This window comes from Oncorhynchus gorbuscha, linkage group LG15, assembly GCF_021184085.1.
Source record: "Oncorhynchus gorbuscha isolate QuinsamMale2020 ecotype Even-year linkage group LG15, OgorEven_v1.0, whole genome shotgun sequence".
NCBI lineage: Eukaryota > Metazoa > Chordata > Actinopteri > Salmoniformes > Salmonidae > Oncorhynchus > Oncorhynchus gorbuscha.
In genome coordinates, this window is record NC_060187.1 from 62,163,183 (window position 1) to 62,187,515 (window position 24,333).

Here is a 24,333-nt window from a genome sequence, read left to right on the forward strand (position 1 = left end):
GACTTGGTGTGTTTTACACATGAATGGCATGCATTGTGTTGTTAATTACTTGGACTTCAATAGTGAGTAAAGTAAGCTTTTCATGCAAACTTGCACATATGGTCATTTGTCATTACAGAAACTATATTTTCATCCAACACTTACTTGTTTCTATGTTAATTTAGTTAAATTAGGCGCCACCCCGTGCTAGTGATTGGTATTGCACATTTCTCCACCCTTTGAATTCTCCCCCAACTAAAAACGATCAATAAATGCACCAAACAAAAACCTCAAAATCAACCACTTTTATTCCCAGTTTCATGCAAGGAAAAAACATTGTTACATGTACTGTATGATTGGCAGTGGCGTACATGGACAGTATCCACATTTACACAGTAGTACACAGTCAACGCACCTCAGCGAGGATTCAGAACTGACTTTAAACTGATGAAAATGTTCCTTCTTGGATGATTTGGTACATAATATGGCACATTGACAAATACAACGATACATTGGTGTGATTGTTCCTCCATAGAGTATATCAGATAATGTAAACAATGTACACATCTGATATTTTATCTTGGGCATTTTTATTGTCCTCAGTTCAGTATTCTGTGCATGCACAACAGACGTTAAAAGCAATAACAAATGTTTAAGGAAAATAACAAAATGGATACGTACTGTGTCCTGACATTTAATCATCTCAGAAAGAAACACACACTCGAAAAGCACTCGAAACTTACTTGCGAGTTTCAGTGATCAATCGTGACAAATTAAAAGGGGCAAAGGGCATCAAATAAAAAATGTAAAGACAAAATGACCTCTTAAAATCGATTCCCAAAGAGAAAATAAAAACCTAATTTTACAACACCATTGAGGGTATTTATGGAATATCATATTTCGAAATGGGTAGTTGTCTACTACCCAAGTTAGAAAAAAACCCTGCAACATACCCACTACAACAAACAATTAAAGAGTAATTCACATCATAAAACAACACATCTAATAGTTATAGGTACAGTATTTGAATTATATAAAAAAATACAAGATCCCTCTCATTAGATCCCTAAAAGACGCAATCTAATTATGGCCCGTAGTCGTCACAATTACGCCGACTCCACCCCGACGTGATCTGCCACCTCAGTTAAGATTTACGTCTCATTCTATCATTACAATGAAAATGTAAGAGTAACGACACACATCATCAGGAAGTAGTATTTTGTACAAAATACACCCTTGAAGAAAACAAAATGGCTGGTATATAAAAAAAAAAGAATGGCATAAAATGCCATCAAAAAAGTGGTTTGGGGTGATTAGTGGTGCTGGTAATCCAAATGAGGATGCTGTCCTATTACTTCATTTGTATTGCACGTCCCATACCTAGTGTTCTGGGAAGGTTAGTGGTACAGACTACATTACATCAACAAGCCATATCAATACTTTCTGATGATTGCGTTTCCCATACAAAGCTAAAGTGCATCTTTACCTCAAATGCCTGTACACATTGGATTGGGCCATTCGATTAGGAAGAATTTGCACAAGAGATTTTCTACCTGCGACATCCTCAAACCCTCATTAAACTGAACATTGGCACCTTGCTAACTTCATGGTTCCTCCTATTCTCCAGTAGACGTGTGCCCAAAGGAACTCCGTAAAAAAACCTCTCGTCTGCCTTTAGATGGACGGGCTTCCATTATGTCTGTGTTTATACTGCCTTACTGATACATCTTCACATGTCCATGCAGCGAGGTGGTGTTGCCCCCACAGTCCACATACTGGTATATCTCCTGGGAGACCTGCTCCGAGTGCCCGAAGTAGGAGGTGGTCACTGTCACCCTGAAAACCAGTCAATAGACAATAGTCAGTTTCCCCAAAATGGCTGCCCACATGGGCGTGTGTGGTTTGACAAAATAAATAGAGTAGGTACAGTAACATGTGTAAACTCAACGTATTAGTAGATATTTGAAAAGGTACACTGCATTCAGAAAGTATTCGGACCCCTTGACTTTTTCCACATTTTGTTATGTTACAGCCTTATATTAAAATGGATTAAATCGTGTTTTTCCCCTCAATCTACAAACAATACCCCGTAATGACAAAGCAAAAAGGGCTTTTTGAAATTTCTGCAAAAAAAAAACAACATTTTTTTTTTTTTTACATTTAAGTATTCAGACCCTTTACTCAGTACTTTGCTGAAGCACCTTTGTCAGCGAATACAGACTTGAGTCTTCTTGGGTATGACGCTACAAGTTTGGCACACCTGTATTTGGGGAGTTTCTGCGTTGCTGTACAGCTATTTTCAGGTCTCTCCAGAGATGTTTGGTCGGGTTCATCTCCGGGCTCTGGCTGGACATTCAGAGACTTGTCCCGAAGCCACTCCTGCGTTGTCTTGGCTGTGTGCTTAGGGTCGTTGTCCTGTTGGACGTTGAACCTTTGCCCCAGTCTGAGATCCTGAGCGCTCTGAAGCAGGTTTTCATCAAGGATCTCTGTGTACTTTGCTCCCTCTTTCCCTCAATCCTGACTAGTCTCCCAGTCCCTGCCTCTGAAAAACATCCCAACAGCATGATGCTGCCACCACCATGCTTCACTGTAGGGATAGTGCCAGGTTTCCTCCAGATGTGATTTTTGGCATTTAGGCCAAAGAGAACAATCTGGGTTTCCTCAGACCAGAGAATCTTGTTTCTCATTGTCTGAGTCCTTTAGGTGCCTTTTGGCAAACTCCAAGTGGGCTGTCATGTGCCTTTTACTGAGGAGTGGCTTCTGTCTGGCCACTCTACCATAAAGCCCTGATTGGTGGAGTGCTGCAGAGATGGTTGTCCTTCTGGAAGGTTCTCCCATCTCCACAGAGGAACTCTGGAGCTGGTTCTTGGGGCGCTTGATCACCTCCCGTACCTAGGCCCTTCTCCCCTGAGTGTTCAGTTTGGCCGGGCAGCCAGCTCTAGGAAGAGTCTTGTTGGTTCCAAACTTCTTCCATTTAAGAATGATGGAGGCCACTGTGTTCTTGGAGAACTTTAATGCTGCAGAAATCTTTTGGTACCCTTCACAGATCTGTGCCTCGACACAATCGTGTCTTGGAGCTCTACAGACAATTCCTTCAACCTCATGGCTTGGTTTTTGCTCTGACATGCACTGTCAACTGTGGGATCTTATATAGACAGGTGTGTGCCTTTCCAAATCATGTCCAATCAATTGTATTTACCACAGGTGGACTCCAATCAAGTTGTAGAAACATCTCAAGGCTGACCAATGGAAACAGGATGCACCTGAGCTCAATTTTGAGTCTCATAGCAAAGGGTCTGAATACCAATGTAAACTAGACTTTTCTGGGTTTAATTTAAAAAAAATATATATATATATTTGTCATTATGGGGTATTGTGTGTAGATTTATGAGCAAACATTTTTAGAATGAGGCTGTAATGTAACAAAATATGGAAAAAGGGAAGGGGTCTGAATACTTCCCGAATGCATTGTATACTTACTGCATCATGACCACAATGTTGTGAACCTTTATGGACTGCAGGGTGCAATAGTCGCTGCAACACAAAACACGTATTAAAGAAATGTCACCATTTGTACTGTCAACCACACAATAAAATGCAATTACTTGTGAAATACTTACAACATATAACTCATCTCATCAGCAATGACTGTGGGAACCATGTAGTCAATCTGAAATAAACGATATGATGTAATGCAGCCGTTATCCATCTCCCGTATTGAACAGGGCGGTTGAGTGCTGACTGAGTAAGTAATGAGTAACGTTTGAGGGCAACAGTCCAAAAATGACATCCTTATTCCATCCTTGCTGCTACTGATGCCCTCAGAACAGGGACAGATGTTCTAGTGGATTCGTCAACAACAACAAGGTTCATTATCAACGAGGTCTGATATTGTTGCTAGATTTTGCAGCAAAGCGGGCGGAACAATAAGCTGCTTGTGTTGAGCGATAGAAAAGCACTTCAGGACAGTTGAAAGTACAACTTTGATTCACTTGTCAAGCTATGCTCACTTTATAAACTGTAATATGTTTATAACAAGCAATTATACCAAGGCATATTATTCTAATATTCATATGGTAAAGACCCACCTGCTGCTTATCCAGTGGTATGATGGTCGTCACATTGCTAATACGGGCCTTCCCAATCACAGTCTTAGAGAACTGCACTTGGGCTGTGATGTTGGTCAGGGATACAGCGTAGTAGTTGTTATTGGTGATGTTCAGAGTGTTCTAGAAGAAAAGACATACGGAACAACAGTTGTTGGAAAGAGAGTCATTACGTAGGACCCACTCCAATTTGCATACCGCCCCAACAGATCAACAGATGGTGCAATCTCTGTTGCACTTCACACTGCCCTCTCCCACCTGGACAAGAAGAACACCTATGCGAGAATAGTCTTCATCGACTACAGCTCAACGTTCAACACCAGAGTACCCTCCAGGCTCATCACTAAGCTCAGGACCCTGGGACTGAACACACCTCCCTATGTAACTGGATCCTGGACTTCCTTACAGGCTGCCCCTAGGTTTAAAAACACATGAATATATATATCCCAGGCAGTGAAGGTGAGCAACAACACATCTACCACTATGACCCTCAACACAGGGGTGCGTGTTCATTTCCCTCCTGTATTCCCTGTTCACCCATGACTGAATGACCGAACACGACTCCCAACACCCATCATTAAGTTTGCTAACAACACAATGGTGGTAGTCCTGATCATCGACAACAATGAGACTGCCTATAGGGAGGAGGTCAGTGTGGTGCCAGGACAACAACCTCTCCCTCCACGTCAGCAAGACAAAGGAGCTGATCGTGGACTATAGGAAAAGGAGGGCCGAGCACACTCCCATTCACATCGACAGGGCTGTAGTGGAGCGGGTTGAGAGCTTCAAGTTCCTCTGTGTCCACATCACTAAGGAATTAACATTGTCCACACACACCAACACAGTTGTGAAGAAGGCAAGACAGCACCTCTCCCCCAAATGGAGGCTGAAAAGATTTGGCACGGACCCTCAGATCCTCAAAGAGTTCTACAGCTGCAAAATTGAAAGCATCTTGACTGGCTGCATCACCATTTGGTATGGCAACTGCTTGGCATCCGACCGCAAGTCGCTACAGAGGGTAGTGCGTACGGCCCAGTACATCACTGGGGCCAAGCTCCCTGCCATCCAGAATAGAGGTCGACCAATTAATCGGAATGGCCGATTAATTAGGGCCGATTTCAAGTTTATTACAATCGGAAATCAGTATTTTTGGACACCGAATTGGCCCGATTAAAAAAATATATATCCATATTTTTTTACACCTTTATTTAATCTTTATTTAACTGGGCAAGTCAGATAAGAACACATTCTTATTTTCAATGATGGCCTAGGAACAGTGGGTTAACTGCCTCGTTCAGGGGCAGAACAACAGATTTTTACCTTGTCAGCTCGGGGGATTCAATCTTGCAACCTTACAACGCTCTAACCACCTGATTCCATTGCACTCCACGAGGAGACTGCCTGTTACGCAAATGCAGTAAACCAAGGTAAGTTGCTAGCTAGCATTAAACTTATCTTATAAAAAACAATCAATCAATCATAATCACTAGTTAACTACACATGGTTGATGATATTACTAGTTTATCTAGCGTGTCCTGCGTTGCATATAATCAATGCGGTGCTTAACCATGAACATCAATGCCTTTCTTAAAATCAATACACAGAAGTATATATTTCTAAACCTGCATATTTAGCTAAAAGCAATCCAGGTTAGCAGGCAATATTAACCAGGTGAAATTGTGTCACTTCTCTTGCGTTCATTGCACGCAGAGTCAGTGTATATGCAACAGTTTGGGCCGCCTAATTTGCCAGCATTTTACGTAATTATGACATAACATTGAATGTTGTGCAATGTAACAGGAATATTTAAACAATGCCTCTTAATATAATGTTTACATACCCTACATTACTCATCTCATATGTATATGTATATAATGTACTCTATATCATCTACTGCATCTTGCCATCTTTATGTAATACATGTATCACTAGCCACTTTAAACTATGCCACTTTTATTTTTACATACCCTACATTACTCATCTCATATGTATATGTATACAGTGTACTCTATATCATCTACTGCATCTTGCCATCTTTATGTAATACATGTATCACTAGCCACTTTAAACTATGCCACTTTTATGTTTACATACCCTACATTACTCATCTCATATGTATATACTGTACTCGATACCATCTACTGCATCTTGCCTATGCCGTTCTGTACCATCACTCATTCATATATCTTTATGTACATGTTATTTATCCCTTTACACTTGTGTGTATAAGGTAGTAGTTGTGGAATTGTTAGGGGTGCGCGCTAATAGCGTTTCAAACGTCACTCGCTCTGAGACTTGGAGTGGTTTTTCCCCTTGCTCTGCATGGGTAACGCTGCTTCGAGGGTGGCTATTGTCGTTGTGTTCCTGGTTCGAGCCCAGGTAGGAGCGAGGAGAGGGACGGAAGCTATACTGTTACACTGGCAATACTAAAGTGCCTAAAAGAACATCCAATAGTCAAGGTTAATGAAATACAAATGGTATAGAGAGAAATAGTCCTATAATTCCTATAATAATTACAACCTTAAAACTTCTTACCTCGGAATATTGAAAACTCATGTTAAAAGGAACCACCAGCTTCATATGTTCTCATGTTCTGAGCAAGAAACTTAAACGTTAGCTTTCTTACATGGCACATATTGCACTTTTACTTTCTTCTCCAATACTTTGTTTTTGCATTATTTAAACCAAATTGAACATGTTTCATTATTTATTTGAGGCCAAATTGATTTTATTGATGTATTACATTAAGTTAAAATAAGTGTTAATTCAGTATTGTTGTAATTGTCATTATTACAAATAAATAAATAGGCCGATTAATCGCATCGTCTTTTTTTGGTCCTCCAATAATCGTATTGGTGTTGAAAAATCTTATCCTTATCCCTCTATTCCAGAATCAGTTGGTGTAACAGAAGGCCCTACAAATTGTAAAAGACTCCAACTACCCAAGACATAGACTGTTCTCTCTGCTAATGTATGGCAGGCGGTACCGATGCACCAAATCTGGAACCAACAGGACCCTGAACAGTTTCTACCCCCAAACCTTAAGACTACTAAATTGTTAACCAAATAACTACCAGGACTATTTGCATGGCCCCTTTTTGCACTTTTTTGACTCATCACATACACTGCTGACACGGTTTATTATCTATCCTGTTGCCTATTCACTTTACCCCTAACTATATGTACAGTTGAAGTCGGACGTTTACATACACCTTAGCCAAATACATTTAAACTCCATTTTTCACAATTCCTGGTAGCCTTCCACAAGCTTCCCACAATAAGTTGGGTGAATTTTGGCCCATTCCTCCTGACAGAGCTGGTGTAACTGAGTCGGGTTTGTAGGCCTCCTTGCTCGCACACGCTTTTTCAGTTCTGCCCACAAAGGATTGAGGTCAGAGCTTTGTGATGGCCACTCCAAAATTCGGACTTCATTGGCCTTAAGCCATTTTGCCACAACTTTGGAAGTATGCTTGGGGTCAATGTACATTTGGAAGACCCATTTGCGACCAAGCTTTAACTTCCTGACTGATGTCTTGAGATGTTGCTTCAATATATCAACATCAGTTTCCTTCTGCATGATGCCATCTATTTTGTGAAGAGCACCAGTCCCTCCTGCAGCAAGGCACCACCACAACATGATGCTTCCACCCCTGTGCTTCACGGTTGGGATTGTGTTCTTCAGCTTGCAAGCCTCCCCCTTTTTCCTCCTCACTATGGCCAAACATTTCTATTTTTGTTTCATCAGACCAGAGGACATTTCTCCAAAAAGTACGATCTTTGTCCCCATGTGCAGTTACAAACTGTAGTCTGGCTTGTTTATGGCGGTTTTGGAGAAGTGGTTTCTTCCTTGCTGAGCGGCCTTTCAGGTTGTCGATATAGGACTTGTTTTACTGTGGATATAGATACTTTTGTACCGGTTTCCTCCAGCATCTTCACAAGGTCCTTTGCTGTTGTTCTGAGATCGATTTGCACTTTTTGCACCAAAGTACGTTCATCTCTAGGAGACATAACGCACCTCCATCCTGAGCGGTATGACGGCTGAGTGGTGTCATTGTGTTTATACTTGCGTACTATTGTTTGCACAGATGAACATGGTACCTTCAGGCGTTTAGAAATTGCTCCCAAGGATGAACCAGACTTGTGGAGGTCTACAATTTTTTCTCTGAGGTCTTGGCTGATTTATTTGGATTTTCCCATGATGTCAAGCAAAGAGGCACTAAGTTTGAAGGTAGTTCTTGAAATACATCCACAGGTACACCTCCAATTGACTCAAATTATGTCAATTAGCCTATCAGAAGCTTCTAAAGCCATGACATCATTTTCTGGAGTTTTCCAAGCTGTTTAAAGGCACAGTTAATTTAGTGTGTGTAAACTTCTGACCAACTGGAATTGTGATACAGTGAATGATAAGTTAAATAATCTATCTGTAAACAATCGTTGGAAAAATTACTTGTCCTAACCGACTTGCCAAAACTATAGTTTGTTAAGAAGAAATTTGTGAAGTGGTTGAAAACCTAAGTGTTTGTAAACTTCTGACTTCAACTGTACATATATACCTCAATTACCTCATGCCTCTGCACATTGATTCGGTGCTAGTACTCCGTGTATATAACCATGTTATTGTTACTCATGGTGTATTTAGTCCTTGTGTTGTTATCTTTCTATTTTTCTCTCAGCATTGTTGGGAACGGTCGGTAAATACGCATTTCACTGTTAGTCTACACCCGTTGTTTTACGAAACATGTGACCAATACAATTGGATTTGAATCCATGTCAACCCTTAGATGGAAACACAAGAAACAACTAAGAGGATCTTACCGTGATATTGAGATAGACAATCCGTTTGTCCTGGTCATAGGAGACGAATGCAGACTTCACGCCCACATAGGAGACGTCGATAGAACGAGGGAACATGAAAAACACAGCCAGGCCAGACAGCAGGAGGCATAGAAACACAGACACAGTGACATACAGCTTTCTGCAAGAGAAAGGGAGGAAGCGCCATTAAAAGAAAGACAGAAGTTGGATATAGACCACAGTCAACCACAGTTGAATCATTCAATTGCACAGCTTTCAAAAAAAAAAAGAGACGTCTGGCTGAGCGAGATGAGACTTACGTTCTCCTTGGCTGGAGCCTCTGGTCACTGTATGGAATCAGAGCCACAAGCTGGTTCTCTTGGCCTGCATTAGAGACGTGATGACAAAGCCATTTACAGAGGAAACTGTTGGTTCAAACGTATGTCTTTTTCATTTTCAGTGAATGTTGGAAGTCTCAGTGTTTCTAGGTGGCCTATCAAATCAAAATGCAAATTTGAAAAAAAAAGCAGCTCATGAGGTGGAGATTTAGAACAGATGTAGGTGTATTGTGAGAGTCCATGTTTATTACTGTGTAGGAATGTATTTGTTTAACCCCTTACCTCGTGGTATTCTGCCAGTGCCCTGGCATGTGGGGCATGTGACACTGTCTCTGCCAGTAAATTCCACATAGGGGAACTGAGACACATCTCCATTCTTTCCATCCTCTTCACTCTGTGTGTCTATGTACTCTGGACCAGTCGTCAGGCCACTCTGGCTGCTACGGTCGTCTTTCCCCTTCGACAAGAGGGAGTGTGACTTCCCCATCACTTTCTGTGAATAAAACATTTAAGATCTAATAAGTAGGTGTGGTTGGTAGTGAAAACTCATGCCACAAATTGATTTGATATTTACATGGTAGTTATGGTCATTTTACGCAAATGGTTTTATACTACTTTTGTACTATAACAAGGTGCCTGCCTACGTCATGACCATGTATATACAGGTTTAAAAGCCAATTTATACTGTAGACAGGCTACCATTCTCCTATTCCATTTTTGCATAGATTATTTTGGTTTTGTTTAGACCAGTTTACACCAACTCCCCAAAAGCTATTATCAAGTGCGCACCATCTATGTAATTCATGCGTGCTTGAAACAATTATTGTCAAACAAAAGACACTTGTTCTGACCAAAGTTTCGTATGAACCAAATATATGTAACCTAGTCAAACACATCGCATCGTGTCTTCTACTCTTACTATACATTGTGCGCCAATAGTCGAGGTACTGTGATGACGTGCAGACGACCATTATGCTACACAGTACACCATGTTCCTTCCAGAGAAACTCGTTCGCCGCCGCCTGCCATTTTAATCCGAAACTCACGAATAGATTGTTGCGTATTTGCTCCGATATTCTGTTGTACTTTTATTTGGTGTCAAGTTATTGATGTGAATGATTGCGTAGAATACTTGCAGAGCACAGGGCATTGTTAGCATGGATAAAATGTTTCCATATTGCAAAATGTTGCCCGGTTCCCCTGACAATGTCAAAGTATCACTGTGCGGTATTACACACGCACTACAGATATGATCAAAATGGCAACATTCGATATTCGATTCATCTGCTTACCTTTGCATATATTCACGCAGAATTGCTTTACATATGCTTGGTCACGAATAGCCGCTGTTATTATCAATATAGTACTGACATAAATACACGCACTAGTATTCTGCCAGCAGCTCCGACGAGACGTCACTTTCGTATGGTAATATAGAAACCTTCAAAATAAAAGTCGGCATTTCAAAAAATCTATGTCAATGTGTATAACTAATTCAAATTATATTGAATTTTAATCTATGGCCACTTGTATTGTGCCAACAAGAAATTGCAATAAGTAATTTATGAAAACATTTTTTTAAAGACCAATAATGAAAATACAATGTTGACACTAATATGTTGAGAATATTGGGCTGTAAAGAGAAAACGTTTCCACCTGTCTCAGCTAAAGTGGGGTAGAAAATACACAGTAGGATCTCTACTAACCAAATATGATTAGTTTTGGAGGGGGACTGTGTCATACATATGTGTGTGTCATACAGCACTTCGTTCTCCAGCACTTCTTGTACTTTATGTTTCTCGTGTAAGGTCAAAAGTCATCCACAGTGATGTGAAACCTTGTGTCCTTATCTCGCTTTATTGATCTTTCAGCAGTTCGCAATGGGAGGTTGACCTACATATTGAGCTCAGTAATCTGTCATTCAGGGATAAATGCCAAAAAAGGACACAACAAGGCACATCTTATATTTGACTCTTTTAAGATGAAGATTATCTCTATAGAGCAGGACTTATCTAGGGGAGTGGCAGGTAGTCCAGTGGTTAGAGCATTGGGCCAGTAACCGAAAGGTTGCTAGATTGAATCTCCGATGTGACAAGGTAAAAATCTGTCATTCTGCCCCTGAACAAGGCAGTTAACCCACTGTTCCTAGGCTGTCATTGTAAATAAGATTTGGTTCTTAACTGACTTTCCTTGTAAAATAATGTAATAATATATACTTTTATGAATTATAATCCTCAAAAGGTTATACAGCTGCAACATCGAGAGCATCCTGACTGGTTGCATCACTGCCTGGTAAGGCAACTGCTCGGCCTCCGACTGCAAGGTACGCACAGGATGTACTTCGAACACCCGACAAGGCCAACATCCCCGTCATTGGCAAGAGAAAGAGACGCAGGTACAGAGGACACAGAGCAGGGTGCATCGCAAGGATCCACAGAAGGCGAGTGGGAAAGCTCCCGTTACAGTCAATATATTACATGACTGGAACATGTTCACCACAGTGATTGTACGTACATACCCCAACCAGAAGCCATGGATTACAGGCAACATTTGCACAGAGCTAAAGGGTAGAGCTGCCACTTTCAAGGTGCGGGACTCTAACCCGGAAGCTTATAAGAAATCCTGCTATGCCCTCCTACGAACCATCAAACAGGCAAAGTGCTAATGCAGGGCTAAGATTGAATCGTACTACACCGGCTCCGACGCTTGTCGGATGTGGCAGGGCTTGCAAACTATTACAGACTACAAAGGGAATCACAGCCGCGAGCTGCCCAGTGACACAAGCCTACCAGATGAGCTAAATCACTTCTATGCTCGCTTCAAGGCAAGCAACACAGGCATGCATGAGAGCATCAGCTGTTCCGGACGACTGTGTGATCACGCTCTCCACAGCCGACGTGAGTAAGACCTTTAAACAGGTCAAAATCCACAAGGATTGCCAGGACGTGTGCTCCGGGCATGTGCTGACCAACTGACATGTGCCTTCACTGACATTTTCAACATGTCCCTGATTGAGTCTGTAATACCAACATGTTTCAAGCAGACCACCATAGTCCCTGTGCACTAGAACACTAAGACAACCTGACTTAATGACTACAGACCCGTAGCACTCACGTCCATAGCCATGAAGTGCTTTGAAAGGCTGGTAATGGCTCACATTAACACTATTATCCCAGAATCCCTAGACCCACTCCAATTTGCATGACTGGTTGCATCCCTGCCTGGCCCGGCAACTGCTCGGCCTCCGACAGTAAGGTACTACAGAGAGTAATGCGCACGGCCCAGTACATTACTGGGGCTAAGCTGCCTGCCATCCAGGACCTCTACACCAGGCAGTATCAGAGGAAGGCCCTAAAAATGGTCAAAGACCCCAGCCACCCCAGTCATGGAATGTTATCTCTGCTACCGCATGGCAGGCGGTACCGGAGCGCCAAGTCTAGGACCAAAAGGCTTCTCAACAGTTTCTAACCCCAAGCTATAAGACTCCTGAACAAGTAATCAAATGGCCTACCAGGACTATTTGCATTGCCCCCCCCCAAACCCCTCTTTTACGCTGCTGCTACTCTCTGTTTATCATATATGCATAGTCACTTTAAATATACATTCATGTACATACTACCTCAATTAGCCCGACTAACCGGTGCCCCTGCACATTGACTTCCCTGACTATCTGCATTGTGTCCTGCCACCCACCAACCCCTCTTTTATGCTACTGCTACTCTCTGTTTATCATATATGCAGTCACTTTAACCATACCTACATGTACATACTACTTCAATTAGCCCAACTAACCAGTGCCTGTATATAGCCTCGCTACTGTATATAGCCTTGCTACTGTTATTTTCACTGTTTCTTTACTTATCTATTGTTCACGAAACACCTATTTTTTACTTAAAAATGACACTGTTGGTAAGTAAGCATTTTACTGTAAGGTCTACCTGTTGCATTCGGAGCACGTGACAAATAAACTTTGATTTGATTTGATTTGATTATGTGATAATGCCTGTGAACTTAATGTCACATTGGACCGTTATAGCCATAGATATGCAACATATAGTTAGTAGCAGTAATTGTATTACATTACATATTCAAATGATGGATTCCAGCCAGGATGATAGGAAATTAAAGGATACACTACTTCCACTTCAGAAATACCTGGCATTACAGTATCTGGCAATGCATGGATTTTAGAAGACACTCAGATGGTAGTAGTTTTGGTGTTTGTGTGTGCTTATTCTGTAATGCAGTCTTATTAGAGGGCAATGTGAATATGCTTTGTCACAATGGCATGTGAGAGTATGTTTTATATCAGTTGTCAGAGAGAAAATTACTACGTAATACATTTTAATCTCTGCAGAAGTGGCCTTTGCTGACCTTGATCGATAATCAACACGTCTCTCTATATTTAAACAATACGACTACGAGGGGGTGTGGTATATGGCCATCTTATGCAAGACCAAGGGAGTAATCTCATCACCTGTTTAGGTGGGAAAGCCTACGTAGAACAAATGAAAAGACAATTAAAACAACGCATAGCTGAACACCGCAGCTCAATCAGGTGTAAGAACATTGGTTATCCAGAAGCAGCTCACTTTGTTGAAGCTAACCATCCCATCTCCTCCCTCAAATACACAGGCATTGAGCATGTTGCTAAAAAATGAAATAGAAAACAATTAAATATATATGTAAAATTTAATTAAACAATAATGTATGTTGATGCTAATATTATGTACAATATTTAATTGTGTTTTCATAAGATAAAATCGCCTAATATATTCAATATGCTATAAACAAATGTTGTCAAACACTTTCACTCAATTCATTCGAATTAACTTAATAATTATGACACACCCCTTACTATTGTCATTGGTTGGACTAATTGCACTGTTTGTCTACATATCCTGGTTCAAGCATTCATGACATTACCCTGAAGACGGCACAGTTATGCTGAAACGTTGGTGATATGCCCAATAATTTACTGGGAGTTTATATATAGAGTGTGAGACTTTCTTTATTTGAATAGCTTATAGTTTATTCGCCGTTAGTCATCGCCTCTACACAAAACAATGTTCTCTTGTTGTGCGCCAGCTTATGTTTTTCATTCGACATACCAGATATCTAAGAATAAGAAGAACACAAAAGATACTTCATCTTAACAGCATAGACAATTCACCACTGTGACATACTAACGTGCATCGGGAGATTGGTTTACTAGTGACTCCATGATCTAAGTTTAAACCGGGCTTTTATTCTTCCAAAGAGTGCCAACTCTGAGTATCTCTTATTCTTTAATTAACATCACTTTGCATGGCCCAAAACATTCAAACAAAGGCATGAAAACAACACACACATTCTTGGATCTAATCATCACAACTCTTATCTAAATGATATGGGGGCACCCCTGTGTCTCTCCTCCTTGAACTATCAGCCACCCGATGAATCGAAAAACACAGTGTCTCTGTAACTATAAATCCATAGCACTTACAGCACAATGAAACATGTCAAAATGCATTGCTCTTTATAAACTCTTGAAACAATCCAAACATGACAATTTAATTCACACAGTAACATTCATTTCCTTGATTCAAGTTTCATTAGTCTTCTTCAACTTGTTGTAGAAATTACCACCAGGAACTCAAAGTCAAACTTAAATGAATCACTCTTTATAATCAGCAAGCTGGAGAGGTTAACTTGGCTTTTGAAGATTTTAGAAAGGCAGGGGAGGATGGATATAGGTCTATAGCAGTTTGGGTCTAGAGGGTCTCCCCCTATGAAGAGGTCGTTGACCACGGCAGCTTTCCAATCTTTGAGGATCTCAGACGATACGGAAGAGAGGTTGAATAGGCTAGTAATAGTGGTTGCAACAATTTTGGTGGATAATTATAGAAAGAGAGGGTCCAGATTGTCTAGCCCAGGAGATTTGTAGAGATACAGATTGTGCACCTCTTTCAGAGCATTCCCTTTCTGGATTTGGGTGAAGGAGAAGCGAGAGGGGCCTTGGGCAAGTTGCTGCAGGGAGTGGTGAGATGTTGGCCGGGGTAGGGTTAGCCAGGTGGAAAGCATGGCAAGCCGTAGAAAAATGCTTATTGAAACTTTCGATTATCGTAGATTTATCGGTCTATAACAAGCGGCAACGGTGAGAGACTTGTTTCTGGAAAGGTGGATTTTTAAAAGTAGAAGCTCGAATTGTTTGGGCACAGACCTGGCTAGTATGACACAACTCTGCAGGCTATCTCTGCAGTAGATTGCAACTCCGCCCCCTTTGGCAGTTCTATCTTGTCGGAAGATGTTATAGTTAGGGATGGAAATTTCAGGATTTTTGGTGGCCTTCCTAAGCCAGGATTCAGACACGGCTAGGACATGTGCTAAAGCAGTGAATAGAACAAACTTAGGGAGGAAGCTTCTTATGTTAACATGCATGAAACCTGTCATGCAAACAATGCTATAAATTGGGATTGAGTCATCACACTGTGCTCACGCTGTGCTCCCACGCCAGCCAGTTGCTAGTCGTGGGTATCACCTACTCTCATTCTTCCGCTACACTATAACTTGTAAATGATGTTCTCCATTGTTGTTCTGAAAGCTTGATTAGACTGTGCACTGTTAGCCTTGTAACCTTGTTGTTTCTTGTACTACATTTATTCTCTACAAAAAGTGCTTTTGCTGACCTTGATCAATAATCATGTAAATAATCTTGTCTTTGTTATAATGCTTTTAAACTAGGTAATAGGTCTTTACTGTGTGCTGCAAACCTTAATAGATAAGAAGCACTTATCGGCCTACAACTTGTAAATAATTTTGTCCATTGCTGTTCAGAAAGTGTGATTAAACTGTGTGATAATAGCCTGGTAAATATTCATTACATTTAACTTGTAAATAAATGACATTTAGTTTTGATAAAAAGTTGATATTTTGTGTTTAATTTTTGTTGTTGTTGTTGAGTGTGTATTGATTTCAAGAGCATGGATAGTAGCAGGTGATTTAAAGCTGTGCTTGGTTAGTAGAGACCCTACTGAGTATTTCCCACTTCACTTTATAATAATATAATAATAATAATAATAATAATTTTAGCTGAGAAAGCTGGAAAGGTTATCTCTACAAGCCAATATGTTTCTCATATGCAGTTTATTACAGTTTATTGCATTAGGGACCACAGAGGGGACAGAGTGAAAATCCAGCAGCAGGCCATGCAACACAGACCCCCTCCAAAAGTAACTAGAGACAGTGGTGTAAGGTACTTAAGTAAAAACACATTAAAGTACTACTTTTGGGGTATCTGTACTGTACTTCACTATTTATATTTTTGACAATTACTTCACTACATTCCTAAAGAAAATAATGTACTTTTTGCTTCATACATTTTCCCTGACACCCAAAAGTACTGGTTACATTTTGAATACTTAGCAGGACAGGAAAATGGTCCAATTCACACACTTATCAACAGAACATACCTGGTCATCCCTACTGCCTCTGGTCTGGAGTACTCACTAATCATACATGTTTAATTTGCAAATTATGTCTGAGTGTTGGTGTACCCCCGGCTATCTGTACATTTTAAAAAGAAGAAAATGGTGTTGCGGTTAGCTTAATATAAAGAGTTAGACATTTGATACTTAAGTATATTTTAGCAATTACATTTATTGTTGTTACTTAAGTATATTTAAAACCAAATACTTTTAGACTTTTACTCAAGTATTCTTTTACTTGGTGACTTTTACTTGAATAATTTTACTTTAGTAATTTTCTAGTATCTTACTTTTAATTAAGAATGACAATTGGGTACTTTTTCCACCATTGAGTAGAGACCCTGCTGAGTATGTCCCACCCCACTTTAGCTGAGTCAGGTAGAAACGTTTTGGAGTGGAGTGGAATACTCTGCACTACATAGGTTGCTCAGCAAAATAACCATTTCAGTTTTGAGTCTTTTGAGTAATTCCAATAAAATATATTTGTATTTTATTCAAAGTGTATTTCAAAAAAATCAAAGGTGGTTGCAATGCTGTGAAAACTGCACTAGAGTTAAAAAATATATATATATTCGCAAAGTTTAGTAAGCATTTTGGAACGGGACTCTTATTTTGAAAGAAACATTCCGCAATCGTGCTGCTAGAAAAATATCCTGCTGCTAGGAGAACGATATTCGTACATGCCCCCTCATTATCTTCATTGGACTGACTTTGTTGTTATGTAATTGTGTGACAATTATAGGCCTAGATTTGACATGAAATGTGTTTACAATACTAGTGTGATAATGCAAATAATCTTACATCGATTTTGTATTTCAAATATGTTGGTTGCTGTGTCTCATATTGATTACGTCGTCTGTATACTTCATGTTTCTAGAACAAACAGGCAATTCAGATGGGAGTGGGACATTTAGAGCATACTTAGTATTCTAGCATTCTTTAGGTTCTAGTTCTACTGTCAGATTCCTGGTAGCTTGTGTCACCTGATGGGAGAGATTAACCTACTGTAATTCTTGGCTTTCCAAGTGTGCTACAAATGCCAGCATTGTAACCGGACTACAAGTTTTTCACATGATTCCAAAGTGAAATAAGGTTACCGTGTGTATTCCTTGAAGGAGCCCATGTCCTACTGATGGTTAGATGGTTAAATTCTCTTGTTATGTCAGTCACTGACAGTCACTCAATTAGCCATGTCAGCTAACAATGTTTAGATTGGTAAATTAGTTTAGCCAGCTATCTAAACTTGTAGTAATCATGGCTGAATACCGACCGGTAACCTGCCCAGGAGCCCTGACATCCAGGGGGCCCCCATTGATATCGTTAGTCATTTTCACTCAGATGTCATTAACACGGCATTAGTTTTGGCAAATGTGTAACATTTTGACCCATGACAAAATGTGTAGAACTGCAGAAAACTTGCTTTAAAACTGTAACATTTATATTTATTTTATTTTTTATTTTTGGGGGAACTCAGTCTCAGTCTCAGGGCTCCCGAGTGGCACAGTGGTCTAAGGCACTGCATCTCGCTGCTAGAGGCCTCACTACAGACACCCTGGTTCAAATCCAGGCTGTATCACAAGTGGCTGTCATTGGGAGTCCCATAGGGCGGCACACAATAGGCTCAGCATCATCTGGGTTTGGCCGGTGTAGGCTAACATTGTAAATAATAATTTGTTCTTAACTGCCTTGCCTGGTTAAATATCAAATATAAAACTTACTGTTGAGAGTTATAATAGTAGAATATGCAAGTTTGAAATTTGATTGTGCGTCAGCAATTTCTATCTTGTTATGTCAGTCACTAACAGTCTATCAATAACCCATATCAATGAAAACAAATTGATTGGTAAGTTAGTCTAGCCAGCTATCTAAACTTGTAGTAATCATTGCTGAATACCGACTTGCCCAGGAGCCCTGACCTCCAGGTGGCCCCCATTGATATTGTCAGTCAGATGTCATTACCATGGCATTAGTCTTGGCAAAATGTGTAAAATTGTAGGGAAAATCAACATTAAAACTGAAAAAATATATTTCCACCCCTTAGCAAAATGAGTAGAATTGCATTTAATGTGCATTTAAAATGGCTAAATGTTCCCTCTGCCTCATGGCAAAATGTGTAGAACTGCATAAAACATGCTTTAAAACTGCAACATTTTGTATTTATATTTTTGGAACTCAGTCATGGTTTCAGGCCTCCTGAGTGGCGCAGCAGTCTAAGGCACTGCATCTCAGTGTTTGAGATGTGACTACAGACGCCCTGGTTTGAATCCAGACTCTATCACAACCAGACATGATTGGGAGTCCCAAAAGGCGGCTCATGTTTGGCTGGTGTAGGACGTCATTGTAAATATGAATTTGTTCCTAACCGACACTCCTTGGTTAAATTATAAAACACTTACTGTTGGGAGGTAGAATATACAAGGTTCATGTTTGTGCATCAGCAATTTTATATTGATATGTCTGTCACTAACAGTCATTCAATGAGCCATATCAGTGAAAAAAGTTTATTGGTCTCCACCCCATGGCAAAATGGGTAGAATTGCAGTAAATGCACGATTACTTGGGTGCGGCCAGCTGTGGGCATGTAGGCAGGATTGAAATACCCTTCATTCTGTGACATACAATTTTTTTCTATCATCTCGCAAAACTTACTTTTGGACGAGACTGACTTTATAACAAAAATGTTCCTATTTAAACCTTTTATCCAATTTTGACACTTGAATAAATGTTTCGGACTGATACCGATACCTCATGAGCTGTTTTCAAAACGAGAATTTGCTTTTTAGGGGCAGAAAATGAAGTATGGAAATGAACTGAGACTCAAGTCATTTAGGCAGTGTGCATATATTTGTATTAGTTAGACTAGAGGATGATGATAGACATATAGAGAACTCACTATTCCTTCAGATAAGAAGACACATGAGGTAATACACACTTTTTACATTTCTAGAATTGCCTGGCAGGAGGAGTATTGAATTTGATAACCACAGGAGGGCAGTATACCGTTAAGTATCGCAGATGACTGGATGGTTCCTCAGCAGATAATTGGAACAATAGTTTTATTCCAATCTCTGTATTTATTCCCATGAGCTATTCTAAATAATGTGGAAAAAATTGTGAATTAGGACAACTGTCAAGTAGAAAACATTTCAAAATAGTTTGCCCTGACAGTGTTTTAGTCGTGGCCTACTTGGTATTGCCACTAGTTTCGTCATTGTGCCCACACTAAGTAAATTAGAGAGACAGCTCCAAGCATGACGAAATCAGCCCATGCTAATGATTATAATGTACAACATATTCCTGAAATCAGTCGATGCTAATGAGTATAATGTACAAAATATTCCTAAAATGCAGACCAATGTAGGAGTCTTGAGGTGCTCAAACATATTTACATGTACAGATTTAACAAGCCCAGAGCAGTAACAGCAGTCAACTGTAGTATTTTGGGCGCAGTAATTGCAGAATAACTGCAGTGTACTGCAATTGAAATGCAGTTATACTGCACCCAAAACGCAATTACACTGCAAAATTACTGTATTAAAAAAACGGTGCCATTTTGGATGCAGTATTTGCAGCATACTGCAGTTATACTACACTCTGACTGCTGTCTTTTTTTTGTAAGGGGAGCAAGCCCTACTTTCCTCCCCCTCTTATTAGAGAGGTGGCTTCCTCTTACTCAGTCTGAGTTCCCTGTTACCGTACGACTACAGCATCCTAAGCACTCAGCTCCCACTACAAACGCAATCATATTTGTACATAATTTCCTCTGGATTACCATAAGGGGTATGGAAAACCCTTCAGTTCCAGTCTTAGGTGGAGAGTTAAGAGTCTTCTGGCACTGCAGTTCCAGACAGGCTACAGTCTGAGGCTGCCTGTGTGTCTCTGATAAGACCTTAGGGAGAGCCATGTAGACACATCCGCCCTCTCCCAGTGTCAGCAAACTACCAGCGTCTGTGCAGAGGGTGTGGATGAAATCCAAATTGCAAAGGTGGTTTTTTGCAGTAACCTTCAGTCCATTTTCCGCTAAGTTCATCTGCACCTGTCAATTTCAACTGTCAATCATAAATCAGTAGCGGGGCATTAGGCAACCAATGTTAATTGAAATGATCAACCACATAATAAGAATGTGGAATTGAATCATGTATATAACCAAGCATGCTTTCTCTCTTTACATTTCTGGAATTGGCGCCTTAAGAGGTCTGGACGTTATCAATCCCAGCCATAAGCCGTTAGAATTCTATAATCTACGCACCGAGGTTCAAAATGAATAGTCAAGCTTAAACTGGTATTAGCGATGGTACGTTAGGGACGAGGCAGAACTCCTACATTTTCCCTGAAGCAATATCCTCACTTGAATTGCCATGTGCTTGTTTTTAATTGCGCTGTAAGTTATCAATATGGAACTGCAATGAAATATTAACATGGCCATTCCCTCTGCGATTGGTTAGAACAAGTTTACATGAATTGGTAATTGCAAGCAAAGTCAAAAAGCCTCCAAGATGCAGAGACCTCGGAAATTCAGGAAGCATGAATATTAGTCGTCTTGGTTGAATCCTCCTAATAATTATGATAAACTGTGATTACTCAACATGCAATCATACAGTTTTCAGATGAGTCCTGGGGGCATTTTGGCCTTTTTTTCAACCCCATCTCTCAACAATCTCAGAGAATATTCACTGGCGTTTCAATCAAAAATGCTATTGCTGAACAGTTCTGTACTGTGGTTCAAGTAACTACAACACCACTTACAGAATTGTAGATTATCAATGTAAAATGTTGTTTTAGGGATCAAGGAGTCAACTACAAGGAAACAGGTCATGTTGAAGGGATCCACAGTATTGAAACAGTTTAACTCTGTATTGAAATGTGTCCTATATAGTATAAACTGTTCAGAATACAGTGTGTGTTGAGGTTGTTGTCAGACATAGCTAACTCTAGATTGATCTTGGTTATGTACAGTACAGTACATCTGTTTCCACAGAGGATCACCCAATCACATTCTGACCAAATTGAGAAAAGCTGGGGAGAGATTTTATGACAGTGTCTGGGTGCATGTGGTTTGCATGAGGCTTTTAGTGTGTGGTTAAATGGTTCATTTACTGCCCTCCTTTTTCTTGCCCTCCTTCTTTGAATGAATGAAATGGGACACTCCTTGTAGTGCTGGCCTGATTTGGTTTCCTTTGCTCTCTCCTAGAATATGACTCTTTAGATCTGTGATTTCTCAGAGGGTTTGGTCCTGGCCAATGCAGACTTTCCACCTGGACTATTGGGGTTTCGACTAATGCTTGATGCTCAGCATGGCTCATTAAGTTAACACATTAACCTTCCCCAAAAATGCTCTTGCCCTCATATGTTTTTGTTGTACTTAACTGTATTTGTTTACATGTTACGGTGACATTTGACACACATACTACATTACTTGCTTTAATATTTGCTGAGATGATGTTTGTTGCTGTTGATCACCTGCTTGCCATTTTGACCCCACCCCCCCCCACCCCATTCTGAAGGGTGTAATATTGGTCCCAACATGTCCAAGGTCAATTACTTAGCCCGTCAATCTGGAGGGCTGCACATTAATCACGTTTGTTGGAGCGTCAGGCCAGCAGTTGGATTAACATGTCACGCTATCTGTGTTTCACCACAGCTGCTAGACTGTAGCATTAGCTTCCTGTTGGGATTGAGACTATAGGAGAGGAACTGACTGGTGCATTGGGGAGGACGTCGGCCAAATGTGGATGGTCTAGCCAGTAGGTTGTTGGGCATCATGAGAGTTTTGAGGTTACAGTCTATATTTCGGTGATTCTTTTTGTGTTATGTACGACTGTGCAGGGCAGATACCATGTTTTGACTAGTAGGCTGGGGGGGGGGGGTGGAATGTGATTGAAGTCGCTCTAATCTTCATGACAGCATTTTAATAGATCAAATTGTGGTGTGTTTTGAGACCGATAGAGTATAAGGAAGTGGCAGGAGATGGAAATAGAGCAGGCTGTGTGATTGTAGGTCATGGTAATGCCTGGTGAACCTGACCTGGACCTCTCTCTGTTTGGACTCACTAAGGAGTCCCCCAGGGGCCCAATGTGATGCTTGTGGGGGCAGAACCTTGGCCGTGCCTTCCTGCGCCACACGCCACGTACACATGCACGCACACGCGTGCACACACGCACACACACACACACATACACACACACATACACACCCTGTAGGACTACTTCAGGACTAGCTATAGTATATCCCTGCTCCAAAGTCTCTCCTTCTGAACAGCAAAGACAAATGAGTGGTGTTGAGTAGTTAATGAGCATCACACACAGGCATGAACACGGGCACATGCCGGCATACACACACACACACACAAACACACACACACACACACACACACACACACACACACACACACACACACACACACACACACACACACACACACACACACACACACACACACACACACACACACACACACACACACACACACACACACACACACACACACACACACACACACACACACACACACACACACACACACACACACACAGCCATCCTGTCTGTTTGTCACAGTACATTACCATTGGGTCTAGTTGCTCTCGTTGCCGTTGCTATGGCAGCACTCATTGAAAAGTGTCTGGCTGTAGGCCTGTCCTCTAGGCTGCGTCTTCAAAAGAAAAGCCAACCACAAGTCAGTATTGTCACAATTATACTCCTAGAAAGCATTACAGTTTTTTACAATCACTTTGGCACTATTTTCAGAACCTTATGATCATTTTTCAAAACTCTAGACACAAAACTCAAAACGGTCATCACTTGTAACACAGGCTGTCCAATGTTCAAAACACTGCATTGTTCATTCATATCTTCAAAGAAACCTTGCACTTGCAGAATCATTGGTTCAAATAACTCATTTTCATGAAATACCATAGGAACATTCATTTAGATCACCCACACACAAGATCCCGATAGTTTCACTGTGTAGTTGTTCGTACAATCATTAAATATTGTAGTACAAAATATGTGATACATGTTTCATTTGCTACTACACGTAAATACATCAATGTAAAAGGACTAGTAGAGAGAATACTACAGACACAGTTGAATCATTGAACAAAATATGAAATGTATTGATGAAATGCAATAAAATCACAACATAGGTTTCTTTGAATCAAAGCAAAAATAATTAGCTACAAAAAAAGAAAAAAACTACAGTAAAATGTCAACTGTTCCTCACCTGGTTTACTGTAAAAAGCAAAACAAAGGATAGATTACTGTACTTCTATATTTCCATCAAAACTGTCTTGTGGATTTGGCCACAGGTTCTCATCCACATCACAATGGATGTTTTCATTAACCAAATATCTTGGGAAGAATCTTTGGGCAATCCAGGCCTGACACTGGTCTGCCGTGATGTCATTGCATGCCTCATCCATGGCCTGGAGAAGGGCGGCTTGTTCATGAGGATGCCTATCATATACCTTCCACCGCCATGTGTAGAAAAATTCCTCAATCAGGTTAAGGAAAGGAGAGTGGGGGTAAGTAAAGGGTGGTAAATTGTGGTTGGGCCTGAAACCAAGCTTGCACCATTCTGAGCATGGTGGAACCTAACATTATCCCACAAAATGACATAGGTCATGCCATCTGCTCTACAGACCTAATTTA

At 40.6% G+C, this 24,333-nt stretch overlaps 1 protein-coding gene across 1 annotated transcript; it reads right to left on the reverse strand.

The window, feature by feature from the left end:
• Positions 1-269: 269 nt before the first annotated feature.
• LOC123997669 (transmembrane protein 106B-like) lies at positions 270-10,647 on the reverse strand. The gene is made up of 8 exons (XM_046302123.1): positions 10,513-10,647; positions 9,503-9,713; positions 9,203-9,266; positions 8,904-9,063; positions 4,068-4,208; positions 3,600-3,649; positions 3,460-3,513; positions 270-1,815 (listed from the first exon to the last, which is right to left on the reverse strand). Exons 2-8 carry the CDS (start codon positions 9,705-9,707, stop codon positions 1,695-1,697), a joined length of 795 nt encoding a protein of 264 aa, XP_046158079.1. The 5' UTR covers positions 9,708-9,713; positions 10,513-10,647; the 3' UTR covers positions 270-1,694.
• Between the last annotated feature and the right edge of the window lie 13,686 nt (positions 10,648-24,333).

Bases quoted from the DNA above. Each gene is read 5' to 3' on its own strand.
- LOC123997669 (XM_046302123.1), bottom strand. From the start codon at position 9,707: ATGGGGAAGTCACACTCCCTCTTGTCGAAGGGGAAAGACGACCGTAGC. The intron at 9,064-9,202 runs GTAAGTCTCATC...TTTCTCTTGCAG, and splicing joins AGGCTCCAGCCAAGGAGAAC to AAAGCTGTATGTCACTGTGT. The intron at 3,514-3,599 runs GTAAGTATTTCA...TTTGTGTTGCAG, and splicing joins GATGAGATGAGTTATATGTT to CGACTATTGCACCCTGCAGT.